This window comes from Leuciscus leuciscus (assembly GCF_965113295.1).
Source record: "Leuciscus leuciscus genome assembly, chromosome: 13".
NCBI lineage: Eukaryota > Metazoa > Chordata > Actinopteri > Cypriniformes > Leuciscidae > Leuciscus > Leuciscus leuciscus.
This window is the reverse complement of record NC_138737.1, coordinates 10,501,571-10,522,894: the sequence shown is the minus strand read 5'-3', so window position 1 is coordinate 10,522,894 and position 21,324 is coordinate 10,501,571. Positions and strand designations below refer to the sequence as shown.

The 21,324-nt window shown below is 36.6% G+C and overlaps 1 protein-coding gene across 5 annotated transcripts in view; it reads right to left on the bottom strand.

The window, feature by feature from the left end:
* Window positions 1-17,727, bottom strand: part of slc44a5b (solute carrier family 44 member 5b) — a 37,704-nt gene extending 19,977 nt beyond the window's left edge. For 3 of the 5 annotated variants that reach the window (XM_082188284.1, XM_082188286.1, XM_082188287.1), the window contains exons 1-3: window positions 17,551-17,727; window positions 5,411-5,459; window positions 462-535 (exon numbers count right to left, since the gene is read on the bottom strand). In XM_082188284.1, the coding sequence (XP_082044410.1) occupies window positions 462-535; window positions 5,411-5,459; window positions 17,551-17,587 (160 nt within the window). In that variant the 5' untranslated portion in view covers window positions 17,588-17,727. Of the gene's footprint in view, window positions 1-461; window positions 536-5,410; window positions 5,460-5,865; window positions 9,091-17,550 lie in introns of those variants that run through there. The other 2 variants (XM_082188283.1, XM_082188285.1) reach the window with 2 other exon arrangements.
* Window positions 17,728-21,324: the final 3,597 nt, after the last annotated feature.

Sequence of the window (21,324 nt, the reverse complement as noted above, 5' to 3'; positions counted from 1 at the left end):
GAAATTAGAAGTTGCATCCCAGATTTTCAATGCAAACTTTTGGGCGCCACTGTATATATATATATATATATAACCCCGGCGGCATGTTTCCAAAACAGCCAGATTTAACAGTCAGCAAGCTGTGAGTCTCCCAGAAACAGCACAAGAGAAGAGCCTCTGACAGTTTTAACCACAGATTCCACATTTAAACCATGAATGATGCACACAATCAAATGTCACAGTGAATGAATGGGTTCGTGTGAGTCCTCTTGCTTTTTTTGAGAATGGACTAAATGACTGTCCTTAAAAAACAGCCACAAACAGTGAGGGGAGTGTAGCTGAACATAATGACACCACATCAGGCTGCTGTTTAGGACTGACGCTCCCCCGCCGCTTCTATTTGGCTGCTTAATAGCGCTGGATTCATGAGCCGCATTATGCAACCCTCTCTGCTGAAGCGCACGTTAATGAGTGTAACTCACCCACTGTTCCCAGAACGATGTAACCGAGGATGACGACGACAAAGATCACACAGCAAAGCACGTCTGTGCAGCCCCTGCAGTGGGAATGTGAGAAAGAGAGAATGTGAGGGAGAGAATGAGAGCACTGAATGAATAAATCACAGTATTTTTGCATTCATACTAGCATTTCAATAATTATTTGAACAAGTTAATGAATTATATACAATAAATCAAATTTTGGTCAATAAAACTCTAAATATTGTGAACCCTCAATCTATGAACAAAATAAAAAACTTCACTACCACAGTGTACAAAAAAATAAATAACTAGGCTATATAAATAGAGCTCATACTGTATTTGCCATTGTTTTTTCCATGCTGACTGTAACGCCAACAGAACAGACTTGTGACCCATTTTTGAGTGCCAACCAACTAATTGAAAACAACTGGTCTATATAGCAGCTTTGCAGACTGAGAAAAGGAGGCTGAGGTCACAGCAGGGCAACTAACAGATTAACAGATGAGCTGAATCCTCAATCGCATATTATCCATCCTAAATAGTATGCATTTAATGTAAAGTAATGGCTGCTAATGTTAACTAAAAATAATTTAAACTATTTTTTTTGTTAACTGAAATAAAATATAATTAGATAAACTTAAACTTACAAAAATTTGTTTTTATAGAATATTGCAGGATTTATTCCAAATGATTTATCCATGCACATTCTGATGACATGGTGGGACAGCCTCTCACTCACATGAGATCACCGCAATAGCAAACCACAACAATCCAATAAATTCCCGATGGACAAAATCAAGTCCCATCCTACATTTATTCTTGTTCAAGTTGTTCCACTCAGCTATATGTAACAATATGGAAGAAAAGACCATCACAACTTCCGTTTCATGCCAACTTTAAGTAATATTGAATTTGGTACACTTTATTTTGATGGTCCCTTTTGAACATTCTGTTGACTATAAGTAACTTTGCAACTACATGTTAACTAAATCTCATTAGAGTATTAGTAGACTGTCTGCTTGATATCTGCTAACTCTTTATTGTGGTGGTCCTTTAACATTGACTATAAGTAACTTTGCAACTACATGTCAACGTATTCTGACACTAACGCTACCATTCTACTAATACTCTACTAACACTCTAATGAGAGTTAGTAGACATGTAGGTGGAACGTTACTTATAGTCAACAGAATGTGTCAAAGAGACCAACCAAATAAAGTGAAACTGTGAATTTTAAGCTAATGAGTTAGCTAGATGCTAATATAAACAATATGCTACAAGGAAGTCTGTAGAACTAAGACGCAACTTTATGTTGTGGTAACGTGTCCTAATAACACACACTCAAAAGAATGGACCACCAGTAAAGTACATGTAAGCTTACTGGGACATCCTTAGTGTTGTAGTAGTACTGACTCCACTACCAAATCTTACTAACTCACAGTAATGTGGAGGACAGCAGAAATGAGTGACGTGTCTGATGTGTAAACTACAAACCCACAATTCCATTAGTATCGTCTGTAAAAGTGTTCCCTGAGCTATATTTATATTCTGCTCAACACAGACGGAAAGTGGGTGGTTGCGCCGGGCCTCTTTCACACAAAGGTGTGGATTTGACGTGTTACTGGGAGTAAGTGACATTTAATGTAATGCAGCTTGGGTGATATTTTTGGTGATATTTTGTTAATGGACTTATGGAAAGTTGGCCAACTAAGAATCAGGAATAAAAGCGTAGTCACAGGAAAAGTCTTCATGCAACTCTTTTTCATATAATGAAAGGTCATTATGACCAATCAACCTAAAAATGACACGCACACAAATTTTTTTTTTTTTAAATAACACCATAAAAGTAACTCATATGAGCTCGCCTTCCAGTGAGCTGCTGTGACCAGACCGAGAGTCAATAATAATGTGAACGAATCATTGTGAGATTGATTGAAACAAATTGTCTTTTTATCTTTTCAGAAGAAATTGAAAAGAATTCGAATCAAACTGATGCAAACAATGATCCAAGCGGTTCTCAATGATCCAGTCGCAGCAGTCACGTGCACTGGAGAAGATTAACAAATGTTCCTGACACAAAACTCTCTTAAAGTGCACCATTTTACTTTTTTAGGCATTACCTTTCATGTAGTGTGTAATACAGCTGTTTATGAATGTAAAAGGTCTGCAATTTCTCTGCAAGTTATTGTCTCCCAAAAGAAAGAACCCGATTCTTAACTGCTTCGTCAGTAATTCCAGTCTAACTTCCTGCACAGATCTACGTTTGTAACAAATCTGTATGCTGCTCGTCCTCCTGCCGTCGACATGTCAAGAAGACGCTTTTTTCTGCGCTGCGAAAGAAAATCCACTTTGCATGCATTTCTAAAGGAATATGACTCAGGCTCAAACTGATACGGTAAAACCGATGCCATCGCATAATATAAATACATAATAATGTTAATCAAACAACAAAACACAGCTTTAACAAAAATCTATTTATATTTAATTTATACAGTGAACACTGTATACAGCCAACAGTGTTATTTTACACATTTTACATTTCTGTACCAGAATACAACTGTTAGACCATACTTTATTTGTTATTTTGTTCTACTGTATTTATCTATGCTTGTATTTTATGTGTTTTTATTTTATTACTGACTGTCCACTTGTCTTTTATAATGTTTGAACCTCATTAGTCAGGCTAGTAGTTTTTGCTGTGGTATCGAAGAAGTGCCTAAAGTGTTCTTTATGTAATAAATGGAAAGCAAAATTACATCTTTTCCACCCCCTTTTTTTTTTCGCTGATCCAAAAAAAATTCTGATCCGTGACTCAAAAACAGGAATATGATCCGAACCATGTGTTTTGTGATCTGTTGCACCCCTACTTTGAATATAGTGCAAGAGTCATATGGACTTTTATGGCGTTTTTGTAGCTAGATACGTGATCACTAAACTGCTGTTCAGTTGTATAGAAGAATAGGTGTAAAAAAATAAATAAAGGTGTCACACATTCTTCCTTTTGTGCTTCATCGGAAAAAAAGTTTTTAAAGGGATAGTTCACTTTGAAATTAATTTTTGGTATGTTTTAGCTTACCTCAAGGGCATCCAAGATGTAGGTGTCTTTTTTTCCGCAGTAGTTTCAATTTTGATATTTTTAGGTCAAACCGTTCTTGTCTGTCAGTCATATAATGCAGGTCTATGGTCATTATCTCAAAACACAAGCACAGAGTCCAAATTAAAACAATTCCCCGTCGTCCAAATTAAACAATTCCCCATCATGAGTACACATTGATGGCCTAAGACACGAAACGAGCGGTTTGTGTGAGAAAACGAACAGTATTTATGTCGTTTTTACCGCTTATACACACTGACAGCCATGTCCGAGTGATCTGATCTGATGTGTACGCAGACTGGTGCATAGATATATACACACTAGATGTCGCCTTGTCTACGGCAGTTCATTGGAACGAATGTCTTTAAGGCGACATCTAGTGTGTATATCTATGCACCAGTCTGCGTACACGTCAGATCAGATCACTCGGACATGGCTGTGTATAAGCGGTAAAAACGACATAAATACTGTTCGTTTTCTCACACAAACCGCTCGTTTCGTGTCTTAGGCCATCAATGTGTACTCATGATGGGGAATTGTTTAATTTGGACGACGGGGAATTGTTTTAACTTGGACTAGACAAGAACGGTTTGACCTAAAAATATCAAAATTGAAACTACTGCGGAAAAAAAGACACCTACATCTTGGATCCCCTTGAGGTAAGCTAAAACATACCAAAAATTCATTTCAAAGTGAACTATCCCTTTAAAAAAGTAAAAATAAATAAATAAATAAATCTAATACTTTATCATGTTATTACTGAGCCACTACGATAAACAACTGAGTCAGCTGTGACATGGAATGCACCACACCTGATCACAGCAAACAAAGCACAGCAAAGCTCCACATGCTGTACTAACCCAACAGAGCTTAAGCGTTTTACATCAGTCAACCCTAATTAGCAGTAGCCAGGCCTTACAAATATGCACTAAGCACAGGAAAACCCTATTTGAAACACGCTGAGCTGCACACTTTGTATTGAGAGCAACAAGAATAAAATGAAACCCATGGCTTGCTGTCCAATAATAGCAGAATTACATCACAATCTGCTGAATCTTATTTAGCACGCATGTTAATTATGCATAGCGACCCAAGACATTTGAGCAACAGTCATTGATTTCTCTGCTCCGGTGGGGTGAAAGCTGTTCTGTCCGCTATCACTGCTGAACTAACCATTGATCCACCAGCAGCTCTGGATTAGAGCAAGAAACAGGCCAGCGGAGCGACAGGTCCATGAATAAAGTCAATATTTTTTATCAATAACAGGCACGTGCAAATCAGGGATAGAGAAAAGGACAACATTTTCAGGGTGTGCATGTGTGTTTGTGACCTAGCTGTGGTTTTGAGGGCATTATTTCTGCTAAATATTTCAAGTTAGCTAAATGTGAAAAAACCCTCCTTTGTAGAGTTCTTAAAAGTAAAAATAACTAAATAATGGCTTTATTCACCTCTATAAATACCAAAAGTATTTTAGGGTTTCTTTTGAAGTTCGGTTGTAAGCTTATAGTAGGAAGTCAATAATAGGAAGTATATAAGAAGTGAATATGAAGTCACCATTTAGATATGTAAGCATTTGTTCTATGTGTAAAATTGTTAGTAGTTTTTCTTATATTATTCATTAAGGGAAAAAATAAATAAATAAATATAATTTATATATATATATATATATATATATATTTATTAAAAGCTAACATTTTAAATGCATACATATACACATATTATATATACCAATACTGAATAATAATAAGTATCCGTGTACAGGAAGTGACATATGAAGTGATAAATGCTCAAATAGCCTTGAGTGCTCAGCCTCAAATAAAATCCAAAAAGCATAAAAAAGAAACAAGATGTACTCTACCTGTTGTGAACTGGTCCTGTGAATGTGGGGTCAAATTTGTGTGGCTCCCCTGTAACACAAGAACAAGGTGTCAAAATCACATTTAAATGGTGAAAATAACGATTGCAAAACCTCAAGCACCCCAAAAGCCTTTAATCTTTTTGCTATTCTCATCAGGAAGCTTGAACCATAAATAGGCTTATGACCAGGTCAAAGAGCAAACAAACCAACAGATATCAGAACAAGCAAACATTGAAACAACGTTAAACAATGCTCATCTTGTCACCACCTTGTGCATAAAAAAAAAAAAAAAAAGCACTCGATCAAATTAGCCAAGGTCTGAACAGCCCCACAATGCCTTAGAGGAGTGCCATAACAAAGCACAGGCAAACAAAAGCATGTACCTGCCACAGTTTGAAACACAGCAGATACCGCTACTTTTGAGACAAAGCAAAGTATTTGCAATAAGTCCCTACCCAATTCTGCTTTGTAGTATCCTCCTTTTGGTCCAATCATGTTCACTGTTCTCTGAGCGAAGACACTGTGTTTATATAATGTTACTGTGTGCGTGTCACTTCCTATGAGGGCTGAGGCGGTATCTTCTCATCTTTTTTTTGCGATCAGTTAATCATTACACACTGAGCTGTATTTGCGAGAAGAGGTGGAAGAGAAATCAGGCTGGTGGGCGTTTGCGTCGCTTCCATCTGCCTCTCTCTCACACCATCCACTCTCTACTCCTTCACTCATTCCTTATCCTCTCTCTCTCTCTCTCTCTCTCTCTCTCTCTCTCTCTCTCTCTCTCGCACGCTCACAAAGGAAACAGCACTGGTGTCTCGCGGCTCAGATTGGCAGCATGATGCATCCACTGACACACCAAACACAATGAGACAACAGCATGGCAGCCACCTGCTCATAGCTTTACACACACACAGACTCAAAGTGGAGCTTGTACATCGCCAAACATACCATCACATCTGTTCAGTGGAATTACGAACACAATTAGTTAATAAAATGAATAGACGAAAGCAGGTTTTGACAGAACAAACATGTAGGTCTGCTGGTATCTGTGCCAGTATAACTGAACAAGCTGAGTGTACAGACGTCAGGCGTCACATATGATGATAGATGCCTAGGCAGCCCGAGTTTGGGCATCAGGCAATGCAAGACAAAGCGTAGCTGGTTTAAACTGGTCTTCAGCTGATCTGAAAAGTCCCCAAAACCACTCTAAAACCAGCCAAAAGACCAGCAAACCAGAGTGGTTTAAGCAGTTTTTATCATGTTTATGATGGTAATCAGTGGCACGAGTAGAGGGAAAGACATACTAGCAATCATTTTCATAATTGATTACTCTTGAGTCTGGCAAATTATTTATTCAGTTAATTGGATAAAAAATAAAATAATAGTATTTCATTTGTTTTATTCCATCAATGTGTAAATCAAAGTTGTTTATGATAGTATGCCATACATTGTGTGGGAAAAGATTTATAACGAAATGTTAAATACACTATAATTTACATATAGCTTTTCCCGCTATCAATATGTAGCCTATTTTTGTGCTTAAAATTTAGTTTTTCGTCCTAAAATAGCCAAATTGACTAATTCAGTATTCAAATATTGAATATTTCTCTTCATGAATAGTTCCATCATATTTTATTGAATATTTATTTACAAGCCCTGCTGAGTTTCAGTCAAAGGCAGGAGAGATCCTCTATTTGGAATCATATTTCCCCAAACACTGACACCACCAAAAGGTTAATAAGCAAAAATTCATACATATTTTCACGCTCGATAACAAAAAAAAACAACAATGCAAAAAAACAACAGCAAAAACTTGTTTTTCTTTCTAAAAATAACCATACTGACTTTATCAGTTTAAAAATATTGAATATTTCTCTTAATTTTCCTTACGGACATGAATAGGTAACTATGTGAACGAGATTTGTCCTGCCCACAAGTGGGTGGGGCTCACTGTATTCATTATTAATGGACAAACATTTCAAAGAGGCTTCTGATTGGTTCAGTCTGTGGCAATTTAGGCTAGATGGCAAAATAACAGCTCTGTTAAAGAGGTGGTATAATGCCCTTTTTACAAGATGTAAAATAAATCTCTGATGTCCCCAGAGTGTGTATGTGAAGTTTTAGCTCAAAATATCCCACAGATATTTTATTTTTATATAGCATGTTAAAATGGTCACTTTTTGAGGGTGAGCAAAAACGCACTATTTTGTGCCTGTCCCTTTAAATGCAAATGAGCTTATACTGGCAATCTTTGCCTTGCTGTACCTCTCGCTTTATTTCCTGTACTTATCTTTGCCATCATGCAAGTTTTTCGAGTGAAGTTTTTATGCAGACACACAAAGATTTTACAGAGATTATTGCAGTTGAGGTTTGTGGTTTATTGTCGTAAATAGTACAAACAGATGAACATCCGGTTGATTTCTTATCTTGTTTCCAGTTGTTTGCGTGTATTCTGATCTATGGAATCTAATCCGTGATCTGTGCTCTGTTCTCTGTGGTCTGGTGAGTACTGTGTGTGCTCCCCCTGCCTGTGGCTCCCACGTCCTGTCACCTATGCCCCCTATATACAACCATGTGCATCTAATCACTGTCACCCAGTGTCCAAAATACTAATATAAATATCCAAACAAAATAAAATATTATGCCAACAATAAACATAAATGGCTCATACAGAGGTGCTGCTCCCGACACAGAGGGCGGAGCTTCAAGAGCTCCTGTCCTTTTACCTCACACAGACAAGCACCGACATTTTCAAAAACTTTTAGCCTTTTATGTTCAAACCGGAGTCAGAAAGATGGTGAGACTCAAGAAGAAGCGACAACATACAAGCAACAGGACATTTCTGAATGGTTAGGCTAGTTGATGAATTTATGTAGCTTATGTGTAGTTATCTTCTAGTCATTTATTAGCATATTCTGTCTTGATAATCTATAAATTGTGTTCCGGGGGCGGGGTTTATGTACATTTTAGGGTTCATATAAATTTTAGGGTTCATGATGTCACTAACCCGGGAGGAATGTCGTGTAGTCCCTATACCAGCCGTTTGCTGTAGTCCTTAAAAAGCTATTTCTTTAGAAGAATATATTTCCCTTTGCATTGAACTTTGAGCATCGTAACATAGCAGATGTTATTTATGTTCAAACAGCAACATTACACACTAACTAAAGTTAGAAAAGTGAAATCATAATCAACCACGCCTTTAACACATCTCAGAGAAACCACAGAAGAAGATCTTTCACATTCACACAACAACCACCATTTGCAAAAACATTCTGGACCTCTTGATCTTGACAAAGGAGAAGAAAGTACAACGCACACCGGATTTTGGATGAGCTCCAATAAGCAGTAGTCAGCTCCACTTTTCGGTCTCTATTATCACAAGGGCAGAACTACATCCTGAGCTTTTAACAATGTGAATTTAAGGAATGTCCACTCCTTCCAAACTACTGACTTAGGGCTGGGGCGATATGACTAAACTCTAACATCAGAATAGGAGTCATTTTATTTCATGACAACATTATCATGATATATCCAGTTATCTGTTATCCACAAATTTTTGCTGGAAATTAAGTTTGTTATAAAAACTAATACTAGCTTACCTCAATGTACAGTAAAAAGTTAGATTTTTGAAGGCAAGTAAACAGTCCATAATCAAATAAGAACAAATAATCTAATTACAAGCAATAGGACAAATAAATATAGAAAAAATTTTCAGTTTAGGTATAAGAGAAGTAAAAATAAAAACACGAAGTTAATTAATGCAGTGAAGACAGTGCAGTATAATTGAACTTTTAAGAGCAATTAATCACGAGTGTTTAGCACCTTTGTGAGCGCACAGAAAACCATCTGTCAGAACACCGTGCGTGTACCAAATTAAGTTCTCTCATGTTTACTGTGCTTAAAAAAAAAGATAATAAAAAAAAAAGAATTGCACGAATGTTTAAAATGAAAAGGCTTCAAAATGATAAATGACACACACCTGATCACCTGAACTTTTTTCCTTTACTTTAGACAGGACCGACTGTGTTTACATGAATACCTGCCAAGACGGGCTTTTTGACTAACTCGGCGTGTAATTGACCGTTTAAACAATAAACTGCGAAAAGGAACTCAATTCAGTATTTACACGCTGTTTGACAGATGGCTTTGTGTGTGCACACTTCGGGTGAGAGTGCACAGAAAAACAGTCTGTCAGAAAAGCGTGTGATTACCGAACTGAGTTCTCTTTCGTGTTTCACTGCGCTTGAATGGTTTAAATAACTTGAATATTTAAAATGACAAAGCTTAAAATCAGAATCAGAAAGAACTTGATTGCCAAGTGTGCTTGACCAAATAAGAAATTTACCTCGGTATTGAAGCCTCCAATACACACATATAAGTACATATAACAAGACACATACTAACATTTCAGAATAACAATTAGCCTATAAAAAAAAAGTATAAAGACAAAGATAGGTTTAGTCAGAATAAACATTCACAGATAATGAACATTTACAGTATTGTGAATAATGAATAAAGAGAGTGATGGACAAAAGAGAGACCAAAAGAGACAATGAGAAAGATAAAGAGATATAAAGACTACAGGCAGGCTTGAGAGAAAGAAAGATGAACAAAGAGAGAGAGAGAGAGAGAGAGAGAGGAATGAGAAATTGATAAGACACTGTGGTCAGGTCACGCAGCAGTGGGCAAACAGCCCAGGACATCAGGAAAATGCCCCTGAGGTATAATGGGAAAAAACAATGTCAGCATTGCTTGCCCTGTCACATGCTTATAGGGTGTCCCGTCTGACTTTAGGTTTCAGAAGTTTGAACGCTCTCAATATATGCCCCTCAAATACAAGACAATTAAATGTCTAAAATATTTTGGAAAAAAGCTCTCTTCTAATTATCCTCAGAATTTAGGGGGAAAGTGTTTCATTAGGATAAGTAGAGAATAAATGAAAGCTTTCTACAAAATGTCAGCTCAAATAACTGAACGACAGATTTATTGGTCTTATCTAACTGCTGAATACAAAATACAACAACAACAACCACCAGATCCATCAAGCAGTTACAATGTTGTTCAATTGACTCAAATTGACTGTAACGAGAAGAATGGCAATAAACTTGACTCTGCTAACAGGCCGTCCCCTGAGACACATCTCACATCACAGCAGCCAGACAGCAGATCAACAGCTTATCCCCACTTCTCCGTCTCATTTATAATCGGCCCAAAATTTAACAGACTGAATGTTTCGTCAGTTTGCATGGCATAATTGCATCAGCTGAACTGTGGCTAAGGTACAGCTGGTGTCAATCCTTCCCAGGTAAACTAAATTACCACCAAGCGAGACAGGCACAGACACTGACACTAATTTCAACAATGACTCCTCAATCGCAAACATCCTTCCAGCCTGAGAAATTAAGATTGACGTATATTTAAACTTTCAGTTTAAACAGTGTAATTTCCTATATTCCTATATTTATGGGGTGTAACGATACACATAAGTCAATGTTCAATATTACGCTTATTCAAGAAATCACAAATCGACAGCGGAATCATTTCATTTATGGTCATACAGATAAGAGTATGACATCATTCGCAACTGTAAAGGGTCTGTTTTTATTTGTGTACACTCACAATAAAAACCAAACATTGTGCTTCTGTAAAATAAAGAAAACAAACCGGATGCCACTTTCTGCCGTCCCGGTTTCCTTTCCGTGAAGCTGGTAGAGCACGTCACAAAAATGAATCGAAACTCAGCGTATAGGCTACTAGCAAGCTCTTGCGTGCCATATGAATTCTTACTCTTGTTACGGGTTGGAGCATGATCATCTCTTCTTCTTCTGCTCTTTTCTGTTGTAACGGTTAGCAAACAGTGTTGCATTACCACACTTCTGGATTGGAGTGTGGATCCCCTGTGACCTAATGTAGTTGTCATGATCCAACACATGTATATATCACATGCATGAATACGTATATCTTATGTATGCGTGCGTGCGTGTGTGTGTGTGCGTGCATGTATGTATGTATGTATGCATGCATGTATAACAAATTACTCTAAATTGTAATGTAGAAACATGCATTTTCTGTTTTGAAACGATATGTATTGTGAAAAGCGCCATACAAATGAATGTGAATTGAATAGAAATGAATATACACAAACATTCATAAATTATACATTTCCTTGTTCCAGTTAAAAGCCTGTACAGCGAGATCCTCTTCTTGGAATCACATTTCCCAAAACATTCACTCTTGTCAAAGATTTATCTAGTTTTACCCTCTCTTCCACTTGTTTATAGCTGAGATGAGAATTCACTGGCACAGAAAGCAACTGTTACTCTTTAGAAAGCACAATCCAAATAGTTTCTGGCTTCAGATATAGCGGGGTACAGTAATTCCTTCCTTGAACTGTTCAGTGAAGTCTATGGAAGTCTCATCTCTTTTTCTATACCTCTTCCTCTCATCCTCTACTTCCACTAAGATCTTTTTTTTTCCATGCACACACATGAGTTCACACACTGAGAGCAGTGTTTTGCGTGCCTTGCTGCATAACACAAGCCTCTTTCAGTGTTTCTCCATAAGGAACAGCCTGGGAAGGCGTGCAGGTGCAGACAGTGGGAGTTTGGTCGAATGGAAACTGTGTGGTTACGTTTTCCTCTTCCTACCAGAACATGGAGTTCCCACCCCATGGCATTAAGTCACAAACAAGCCCCTTACATATGCTGCATCTCAATCACAACCTTAAAATGAATCGGCTGAAAATGGGCAGTTTAAAATAATGAAACTGCTATAAATTAAATGCACAAATGGATAAATAATTACCTAAACATTTAGGTTAAACAGATGAGTGGTTGATCAATACTGCAAATGTCATTAAATCTGTACAATTATATAATTTCAGCATTTATGTGTGCTGTGTTTGCTGTCATTAAATCTGTAAAAATACTGAATAATAGTCATATTAATATTATTTAATAGTCACACTCTTTCATACAACACTTATTGTTATCTCTCATCTGTGGGTACTACATACATATAAAATATTTTCTCTGACTCAAGCTTAACTTGGATGTCATCACAGAAACCGAGTGACAGACACGCAACCCTTCAGGGACAGATGCACAGGCAAAGTGACGAGAGTGACAGACAGAGCAGATGGTGACGTGAGACTCCCCTCTCCCTTTGGACTTGTGTTTTGCTGATACATGCCGGTTATCACTGGCCAATACTCAAATAAGAGGATTGAAATTTACACGCTTTACTTTTCATGTGGCTGCTTCATTACTACGTCTAATCAAAGAGCTGATCTTAATATATCAGCAAAAAAAAAAAAGTCAAATGAGAGCTGTTACTTAATGACAAGAGACAGCACTTCAGCTGTTTCTATTCTGATCATTTATCGAGTGATGATAATCCCAACACTTGATATGCTTACATTTCAATGTAATTGGAGGTAATTCTGCCACCTTTATGTAAAACGACATGTACTAAAGTTGAAAGTCACATGACTGTTTGTTTATTAGGCAAAATGCCTCAAAAGTGCATTCAAATTTGTCACATAGATGGTGTTCTGTTGCTCAGTTCTTATCACAAAGTAGATGTAATGCATAAAGGCCTGCCAGTGCCTTTTCAAATGCGTAAAACTGCTTGCAGATCTCTCAAGGACACCAGCTTTAGCCTTGAGCACCAGGTGGACAGCATAGAAACTGACAGTGTGAGTGTGAATATGACTCCTGGATACTGTCTGAAATGTGATTCACGCCTTTACAACCAGAGGCATAGGGGTGGGCGATACGACCAAAGTCTTATCACAATATGAGTACTTTTGTTTTCACGATATCAATATCACTAGTTATTTATGCTTAAAAAAAGGTTATGGTAAAAAAAATTATACCATTGAAATTTCATAATTCTCGTCACTAATTTCAATATCACAAAAACCCTAATACTAGCCTTAAGCTTATTAAAAACAAGAAAACAGTCAGTGATAAAATAAGAACAGAGAAATTAATTAAGCAACAGGAAAATCCAGAATAGAACAAAGACACAACTAATGTGTGAAATAAACCTACCCGAAAAACTTCAAGCACTAGAAATAAGAAAATACATAAATTAAAATGACTTAAATGTACAAAAACACTGCATAATCTTCACTGTGCACATTAAATATAAATGAATTCTTATTAAACTTACAAAAGTGATTCAGTCAAGAGCAGTGAGAGATTTTCTCTTGGTCTTTTGTTGTTTGATTAACATTAATGACAGATAGCAGCAGGTTTATTAGGCTGCTGTCACTTTAACGAATACACAGATCCAATACAGGAACTCCTACACGTGCGTTTTCTTTCTCAACAGTTTACATTCATTTAAAACATAAATGACTGTTTACTACGTTACTCGCAAAGACAGGAATTGACACATAAGTGTGTGTATTTGACTGTTCAAGCCCAATTAGGAGGCAAAAATATTGGCTGCTGTAATACTGTATAATTCGTCAATTATGAAACGACTTTCATTTCAGCTTTATAGCAGCCCTACAGAAGACAATAGTGTAATTTAATTCAGCTCAGTTTGGTTCAATGTTGTTTCAATTCCGTTCAGTAACAATGTCAATGTTGCAAAGTTAATCAATTACGAAACAAGTTCACAGTAACGAGTGCAAATGTAAAACAGAAATCCAGAACAGACAGACAAGTGGTTAATCAATATGCTTTTTTTCAGCAACTTCTTTTTTGCAGTGCAACCAATTGCAGTCCAGCCACAATTTGTTCCTGAGAAAAACAAATGCAAAAAACCTTTAGAACTTTTAGGAGACACTGAAACCTGATAGAAATTATATATATATAAAACTATTCTGAAGACTGTTCATTCTTTCCATGAAATTACAATAAATGTGGCTTTTAAGCTCCAAAAAGGGCACAAAATCACCATAAAAGTGGTCTATATACTTTGTGCACTGAAGTGTTTTGAAGCCTTACTATAGTGAAAAAGATTGGACTGACATGAGTGATTTCCGCCATAGTCCAATTTTTTTTTTTTTTTTTGTGCAAGTTGCATTCAAAATCAGCTTGGATCAAGACCCAAAGAACATGCATTTTGTAGTCTTTCATAGAGGTCCAGACTTTCATTTAGGTTCCATTAGCGGAACCTATACAACTTCCTAAAGGCACTGGAAAGGGAGATGACATCCATTATGAGCCATTCATCCCTTAGCGTGGAGCTTCAGTAGAATTTGTCATTGTTAATGTCCCGGGCGCACAGTAGAGAGCTCATTCTGAACTCTATGGTGGACTGTCACTGAGAGCTGCTTTGAACGACAGTGGACATGAGAGAGAATCTTCTGTGTTAAACTCTTAAGAGATAACGAGAGAGACTATCTGGTCCCTCATAAATGCACTGACTGTCCTCTCTACTAGCTACATAATTGCAGGCATCTTCAATGTACCTCTTGTAGCAACCTCTGAAGCAGGAATATAATTTGCTTTCGGTCCTTAAGGGAAGATCGTCCTGTTGAGGAACTGCTAATAAGATCCATCCACATCCAGAGGGAGGCTTTTTGGGCCAGGAACCCAATGCAATTCAGTTTCTCTACTTCTTACTAGGAGCTTGAACGATACATTTGCTCAATCGTATTTAACCGGAATTGTCTGTCGACAGCAAAATATTAAGTATAACGAGTTTATTACAACTGGGCATCTGAACACCCATACTATATCCAGCTATAGCAAATGAGAATTATGACTTAAAAAGTGTTAATTCACTCAAAAAAGAAAACTGTCATTAATTACTCACCCTCATGTCGTTCCAAACCCGTAAGACTTTTGATCATCTTCAGAACACAAATGAAGATATTTTAAATAAAATCTGAGCTATTTCTGTCCCTCCATTGACAGTTATGCAACTACCACTTTGACGCTTAAAAAAATTCATAAAGAGATAGTAAAACTTATCCATATGAATTCAGTGGTAAACTGCTTCATTCATATGGATTAGTTTTACGATCTCTTGTGCTCTTAATTAACTTTTTGAAGCATCAAAGTGTCAATTGTGTATCGGTCAATGGAGGGACAGAAATCACTCAGATTTCATAAAAAATATATTCATTTGTGTTCTGAAGATGAATGAAAGTCTTAGGGGTTTGGAACAACAATTTATTTTGATTTGGATATCTCTCCACAGACTACTTCCCAATTCTAGCTGACAATAGTTGTGATTGATTAGTGGCTCGTGGGAACTTAACAATACATGTGGCAAAGGCCAAAGAGCTTGACCCTGCCCAAGCGAGTCAAAGAAACAGCTGCTCCCCGCACAATTTACGTGACAAAGAAAACTTCGTTCTTTGACACTTCAACAGCACTGCCATGGTGAGGCATCTAGGCTTAAAAAATAGAGTTTAAAATGCAGTGCATCACATGATAATAATTACAACTCTATTTGGATGGTTATACTGAGTGGGTGTGTAGGCGTACCAGATGCATCCTTTTGGCATGATTAAGTGTTATAATTAGATAGATTGCCTCTGAAAAATATTTAGCGCAGTAGTGTTAAATGGCTAGGGGGGGACCTATAAGTCCTCTGCTCAAGCTCATGGGGGATTGCAAATGACTGTTTCCAGAACAATGTGAAAGGTCTGTGATGACTATAGAGGAATGTAAAGTAAATCTGACTGACTCCAGAATGACTATTCTCAAAGAGTTCTGGTTTACATTTTGCTGGCTTTTAAAGATCTGTGGTTTTGGACTGCATACTTGAATGCATACTTGACTGCATACTTGAATGCATTCTTGAGAATGAAATTTGTTTACTAACTGCTGCCACTTTGTTTGTTTTTTGTTCATCTGTTTTTCTCTCTCTCATAACAAACAGATTCGTATTTGTGTACAACACATTTTTGGATTCAGCCTAAAGAAATTATTAGCAACATGATGTATCGACTACAAACAGTGACTCCAGCAATTGTATCTCTGTCATTGAACATTATTGACAGAGAGGAACAATATAATTAGGATCACTTTCAGAACTTTTTTTTTTCAGCTCATGAATGATAAAATAAATGACAGGCAATCAGAATCTAGCAAACTTTAAAGAGCTGGAGCTTTTAAAGCAGCAAAGTAACTGGTCATGTGATGGCAACATGTAAATATAGTTTAAACATGTTCACACCAAGAACGTTAACTGTAACTATAAAAGTTTTAATCATTCTAATTTTAATTCTAAGAGCATAGGGAAGTCAACACCACAGCTATAACGATAACAACACAGATACACAATATCATTGGAATCACTTTTAAAACAATTTTTACAATAAAAACATTGACAGCTAATCAGAATCCAGCTGACTTTAAAGCGACAGATGACACATTGTTTGCCATTCATTTGTTTATGTGTGCAAATCCGATAATTTGCAATATTGAGTGAATCTTTAAAAACTCTTTAAACAGATAGCACACGTACGTCTGCAAGATGTCTGTTAAAGATCACTTCATTTGGAAAGCTTCTGCCGTTTACTAACATCTGATAGACGTCTTTAAGATGCCAGTTTTACATACATTCTAAATAAAAAACATCTTAAAGACATTTTCTAAACGTCTATTTGACATCTGACAGGAAACATCAAAAATACGTCTTCCAGATGTAAACAAGCACATCAAATAGACGTCTCCCCGTGATGTACGTGTGCTATCCAACTTCAGTAAATAGCAAACAGTTATTTTAAGGTTTGTCCACATTATGTACTATACGAGTACCGTAATATGAGGACAAAAAGAAGAGAGAAAAAACATCTCAATATGGCAAAACCCGCGAAGTTAACACCATATGTTTTCTATTATTCCAATTCTTGCTCTTATTGCATTGGTTACTTTCCAGTTAACTTATATGACGTAACAATTAAATCCTCTCCGAATTCAGAATCCGAATCAGCGTTTTGTCTGCACGTCATCCAGTTTTGCAAAAACAAAGTAACTCAGATCAGAATGAAAACATATCAGTGTAGCTTTTGTGCTGTGTAGGTTCTTAAAATATTAACTGCGAGAGAAAACAGCCGAACACTTAAAATAAAGAATCGAGTTGACACCAGCACCGCTAAATCAGTTCCCTTTGTCACTGGTCTCACAGCAAAAACTTGATTTAAAGCGATTCACAAACTGCTGCTCTCTTACCATAGTATGAAGGAGGAATTGCACTTTTCCTTGCCATTGCACCTCCGACGAGCAGTCCTCGCGTGTCTTTTGTTTATGTGATTGCATATGAAGCTGTGGACGTGAATAGCGTCTCTAGCACTAGTCGTCCACATATATAACGCTAATCTGTGATCTGCTGGGCCACGCAACGCCGCGTCACTGTGTTTACAGCGCCATCAGCAGTGAGACAATGCGCACGCAGAGGCGGTCTATTGGATGAGTGACGCCTCAATTGTCCAATCGCTGAGTGCCATCGTCTCCCAAAAGCCAATCCAACCTCAGGAGGCAGGACATATCGTAATACTGGTGGGAAAATAGAGACATTTGTCACTTCTCAGACAGGCACGGGAAAACACTTCAGCGACTACATGAGAACAAAGTATATCAGCTGAAAACAATGTGCCAGTGTTTTGAAATTCCCCTGTGCTGCTCGACACAAGAAAGTATTCTGTGAGTATTTATGTACAGTATGGCCTTGTGGCAACCACAATTATTGGTGACCATGTTATTAGATATAAATCATAGTAAAGGTCAAAAGGTTTCTGGTTTGGTTGCATTGTTCCATCCTATAAAAAAACAACAACAATTATTTAAGAACCAAAATATATGTAGACAAACTGTTTGATTATATTAAGATATACATAATTTTAATATATCATATCAAATCTGTCAAAAAATAAAATAAAACGGAAAAATTAATCAACCACAAGCTGTGGAAAGCCATTGTATTAAATTACTGTGGCTGCCAACGTTTGCATTTCACCACCTGATGGCAGTAATGTGTTGTGATAGATGTCAATGTAAATTGATGAACATGTCTGTTCTGAAACATGCGTTAAACAAGGAAAACATATAATATGCAGTGCAACCCTCAGGATAGAAACCCCCTGGTTTATGCAACCTGAAAGTTCAAATTTGAATTTGTTGCATATACAGTAATGCAGTGAAATTACTTAATGATTAAAGGTTTGGTAAAATCCAGTTCTTAACATAATCTAACTTACTGTGAAAATCTAAATTCTTAGTAATGCAGAGTTCCAATGATAAATACATATGCAAATGCAATGCATTCTTTCAGAAACCTTTTGACTAGACAATCAAAAATCAATTAAGACTCCAGTAACTGGTCTAATAAGCAATAATGATCTTTTATTTTCTCGCAAATGGGAGCAGCAGCAACTAATTGATCCTGAAAGACTCCAGGACAAAATGATTAAGGTACTATAAGGACCAATAGGAACAAAGGAACTATGAAGTATATTGCTTTTAATTTAATTGAAATCTTTTTGTGTGTGTGTGTGTGTGTGTGTGTGTGTGTGTGTGTGTGTGTGTGTGTGTGTGTGTGTGTGTGTGTGTTATCCTGCTAGAAGTAGCCTCAGAAGATGTGTACACTGTGATCTTATTTTCTTTTAAAGAAATCGTTTTTTGAGGACTACAACAAACGGCTGGTAGGGACTACACAAGCTTCCTCCCGGGTTAGTGACTCACTAACCTTAAAATTGACATAAACCCCTGCCCCGGGAACGTGATTTATAGATTATCAAGACAGAATATGCTAATCAATGACTAGAAGATAACTACACATAAGCTACATAAATTCATCAACTAACCATTCAGAAATGTTGTCTACATGTTGTCACTTCTTCTCGAGTCTCTCCATCATTGTCTGACTCCGGTTTGAATATAAATGGCTAAAAGTTTTAGAAATTTTAAGTGCATGTGTGTGTGTGAGGTAAAAGGACACTAGCTCTTGAAGCTCCGCCCTCCGTGCCAGCAGCAGCAGCTCATTTGCATTTAAAGGGACAGACACAAAAATGGTGCGTTTTTGCTCACCCTCAAAAAGTGACAACTTTAACATGCTATATAAAAATATCTGTGGGGTATTTTGAGCTAAAACTTCACATACACACTCTGGGGACATCAGAGACTTATTTCACATCTTGTGAAAAGCGTATTATACCACCCCTTTAAATATTATGAGGGTACATGAATTTGACAAAGAAATAATGATGTGCACGTATAAATTATTTCTAATAAGTAATGCAATATTCCATAAAAAACAAGAATTGTCAATTTTAAACATTACATAACTAGTTAAAAGGCATACTGTATGTTGCTGATCTAGGTTTTTGCCCATTGTGTTCTTTTGTCGGTTACTCCCAAGAGGTGCTGTACTGTTAGATACTCTACTCTATCTTGTTTTGGCTTTGGCTCTTATCTGAACAAGCTGTGCCTGAAGTGCCAATGATAACGCATGCGCCTTCCGTCCATTTATTGTAACCCAACAGCATACAATGGTTGGTGTATATTCTTAGTTTGTTGCTCAGCAGTGTTTGCTTTCAGTGTTTGATGTTTATATTATTCCTAGTAAATTGAAGTATAAACCTGCATCTTTAAAAGACTGGACATAAAATGAAACAGGATAAATCTGCATGATTAAGTCTTAATACTGTAATATTAATGTTGTTATGATTACTCTTTAGATGAACGTGACAGATGTTTGCTAGCATCTATTTATCGCACACTCACCAAATAACCTCACTTTGTACTTAATGAAATGTTGTTTGAAAAGGTTTTTGAAGTGTAGTCTATGTATAACCATTGTATAGGCTACCATAAAAAATTTTTTTTTATACTTTTGCAGGAAGTCTCTTATGCTCAACAAGGCTGCATTTATTTGATCAAAAATACAGTAAAATCAGTATAATATTGTGCAACTGTTTTGCATTTTAATACATTTTAAAAATGTAACTTATTCATGTGTTTTTTCAGCATCATTACTCCAGTCTTCAGAGTCACGTGATCCTTCAGAAATCATTCTAATATTCAAATTTTGGTGCTCAAGAAACATTTCATATTATTATCAATGCTGAAAATAGTTGTGCTGCTTTATATTTTTGTAAACATACTTTTTTTCAGGATTTTTAGATGAATATAAAGAACAACATTTATTTTATATAGATTTTTCTGTAGTATTATAAATATCTTTACTGTCAATGTAATGTGTCCTTGCTAAAAAAAAGTACAATAATTATTATTTTAAAGCAATAATAATGAGCCCAAACATTTGAACGGTATATCAGCTACATACAATGAGAGCCTCAGTCCTTTTGTTGTCATTTCCTATAGTTTTTTTTTTTTTTGTTTTTTTTTGATAGAACGTTCAACTGCATGTAATGCTCTTATTATATACCAGACTAGTTCATATAATTTTCCTCCCTCTTGACCAACAGTGAGCTACTGAAGACTATACTTCCTTTGGGGAAATGGCTGCTCTGATTTCATAATAGTCAAGTTTATTTGTATAGCGCTTTTCACAATACAGATTGTATCAAAGCAGCTTCACAGTATTAAATTAAAATAATACAACAAAGTTTGTTTCAAGAGGAATAGGTCGAAACATGCTCCATTCTGTTTATTATAAGATGCCCTTAAATAAACAATCTCAGGATTGTTCACCATGTGAAACTCTGGGGGAGTGCCTTTCTTCACTGCTATGAATATATTAACATTCACAAAATTCCCCTTCTTCTCTGTGATCACCACTGTCTCATAAGGAGACAGCTCATCTGTTCAGGGTGTCATGTAAAAAGGCCAGACACTTGTTGGGTTTTGGTTGGCTCCATCTGCTTCAGGATCTTAAAATAGCTTGCGCATGGCTATTCATGGAGATTCCTGAACATTTCTGGGCTGCAGTAGAGTAGGCCTATAGTGGTGTAATAGAGTTAGAGCTGCACGATTGTTTAAAATAAA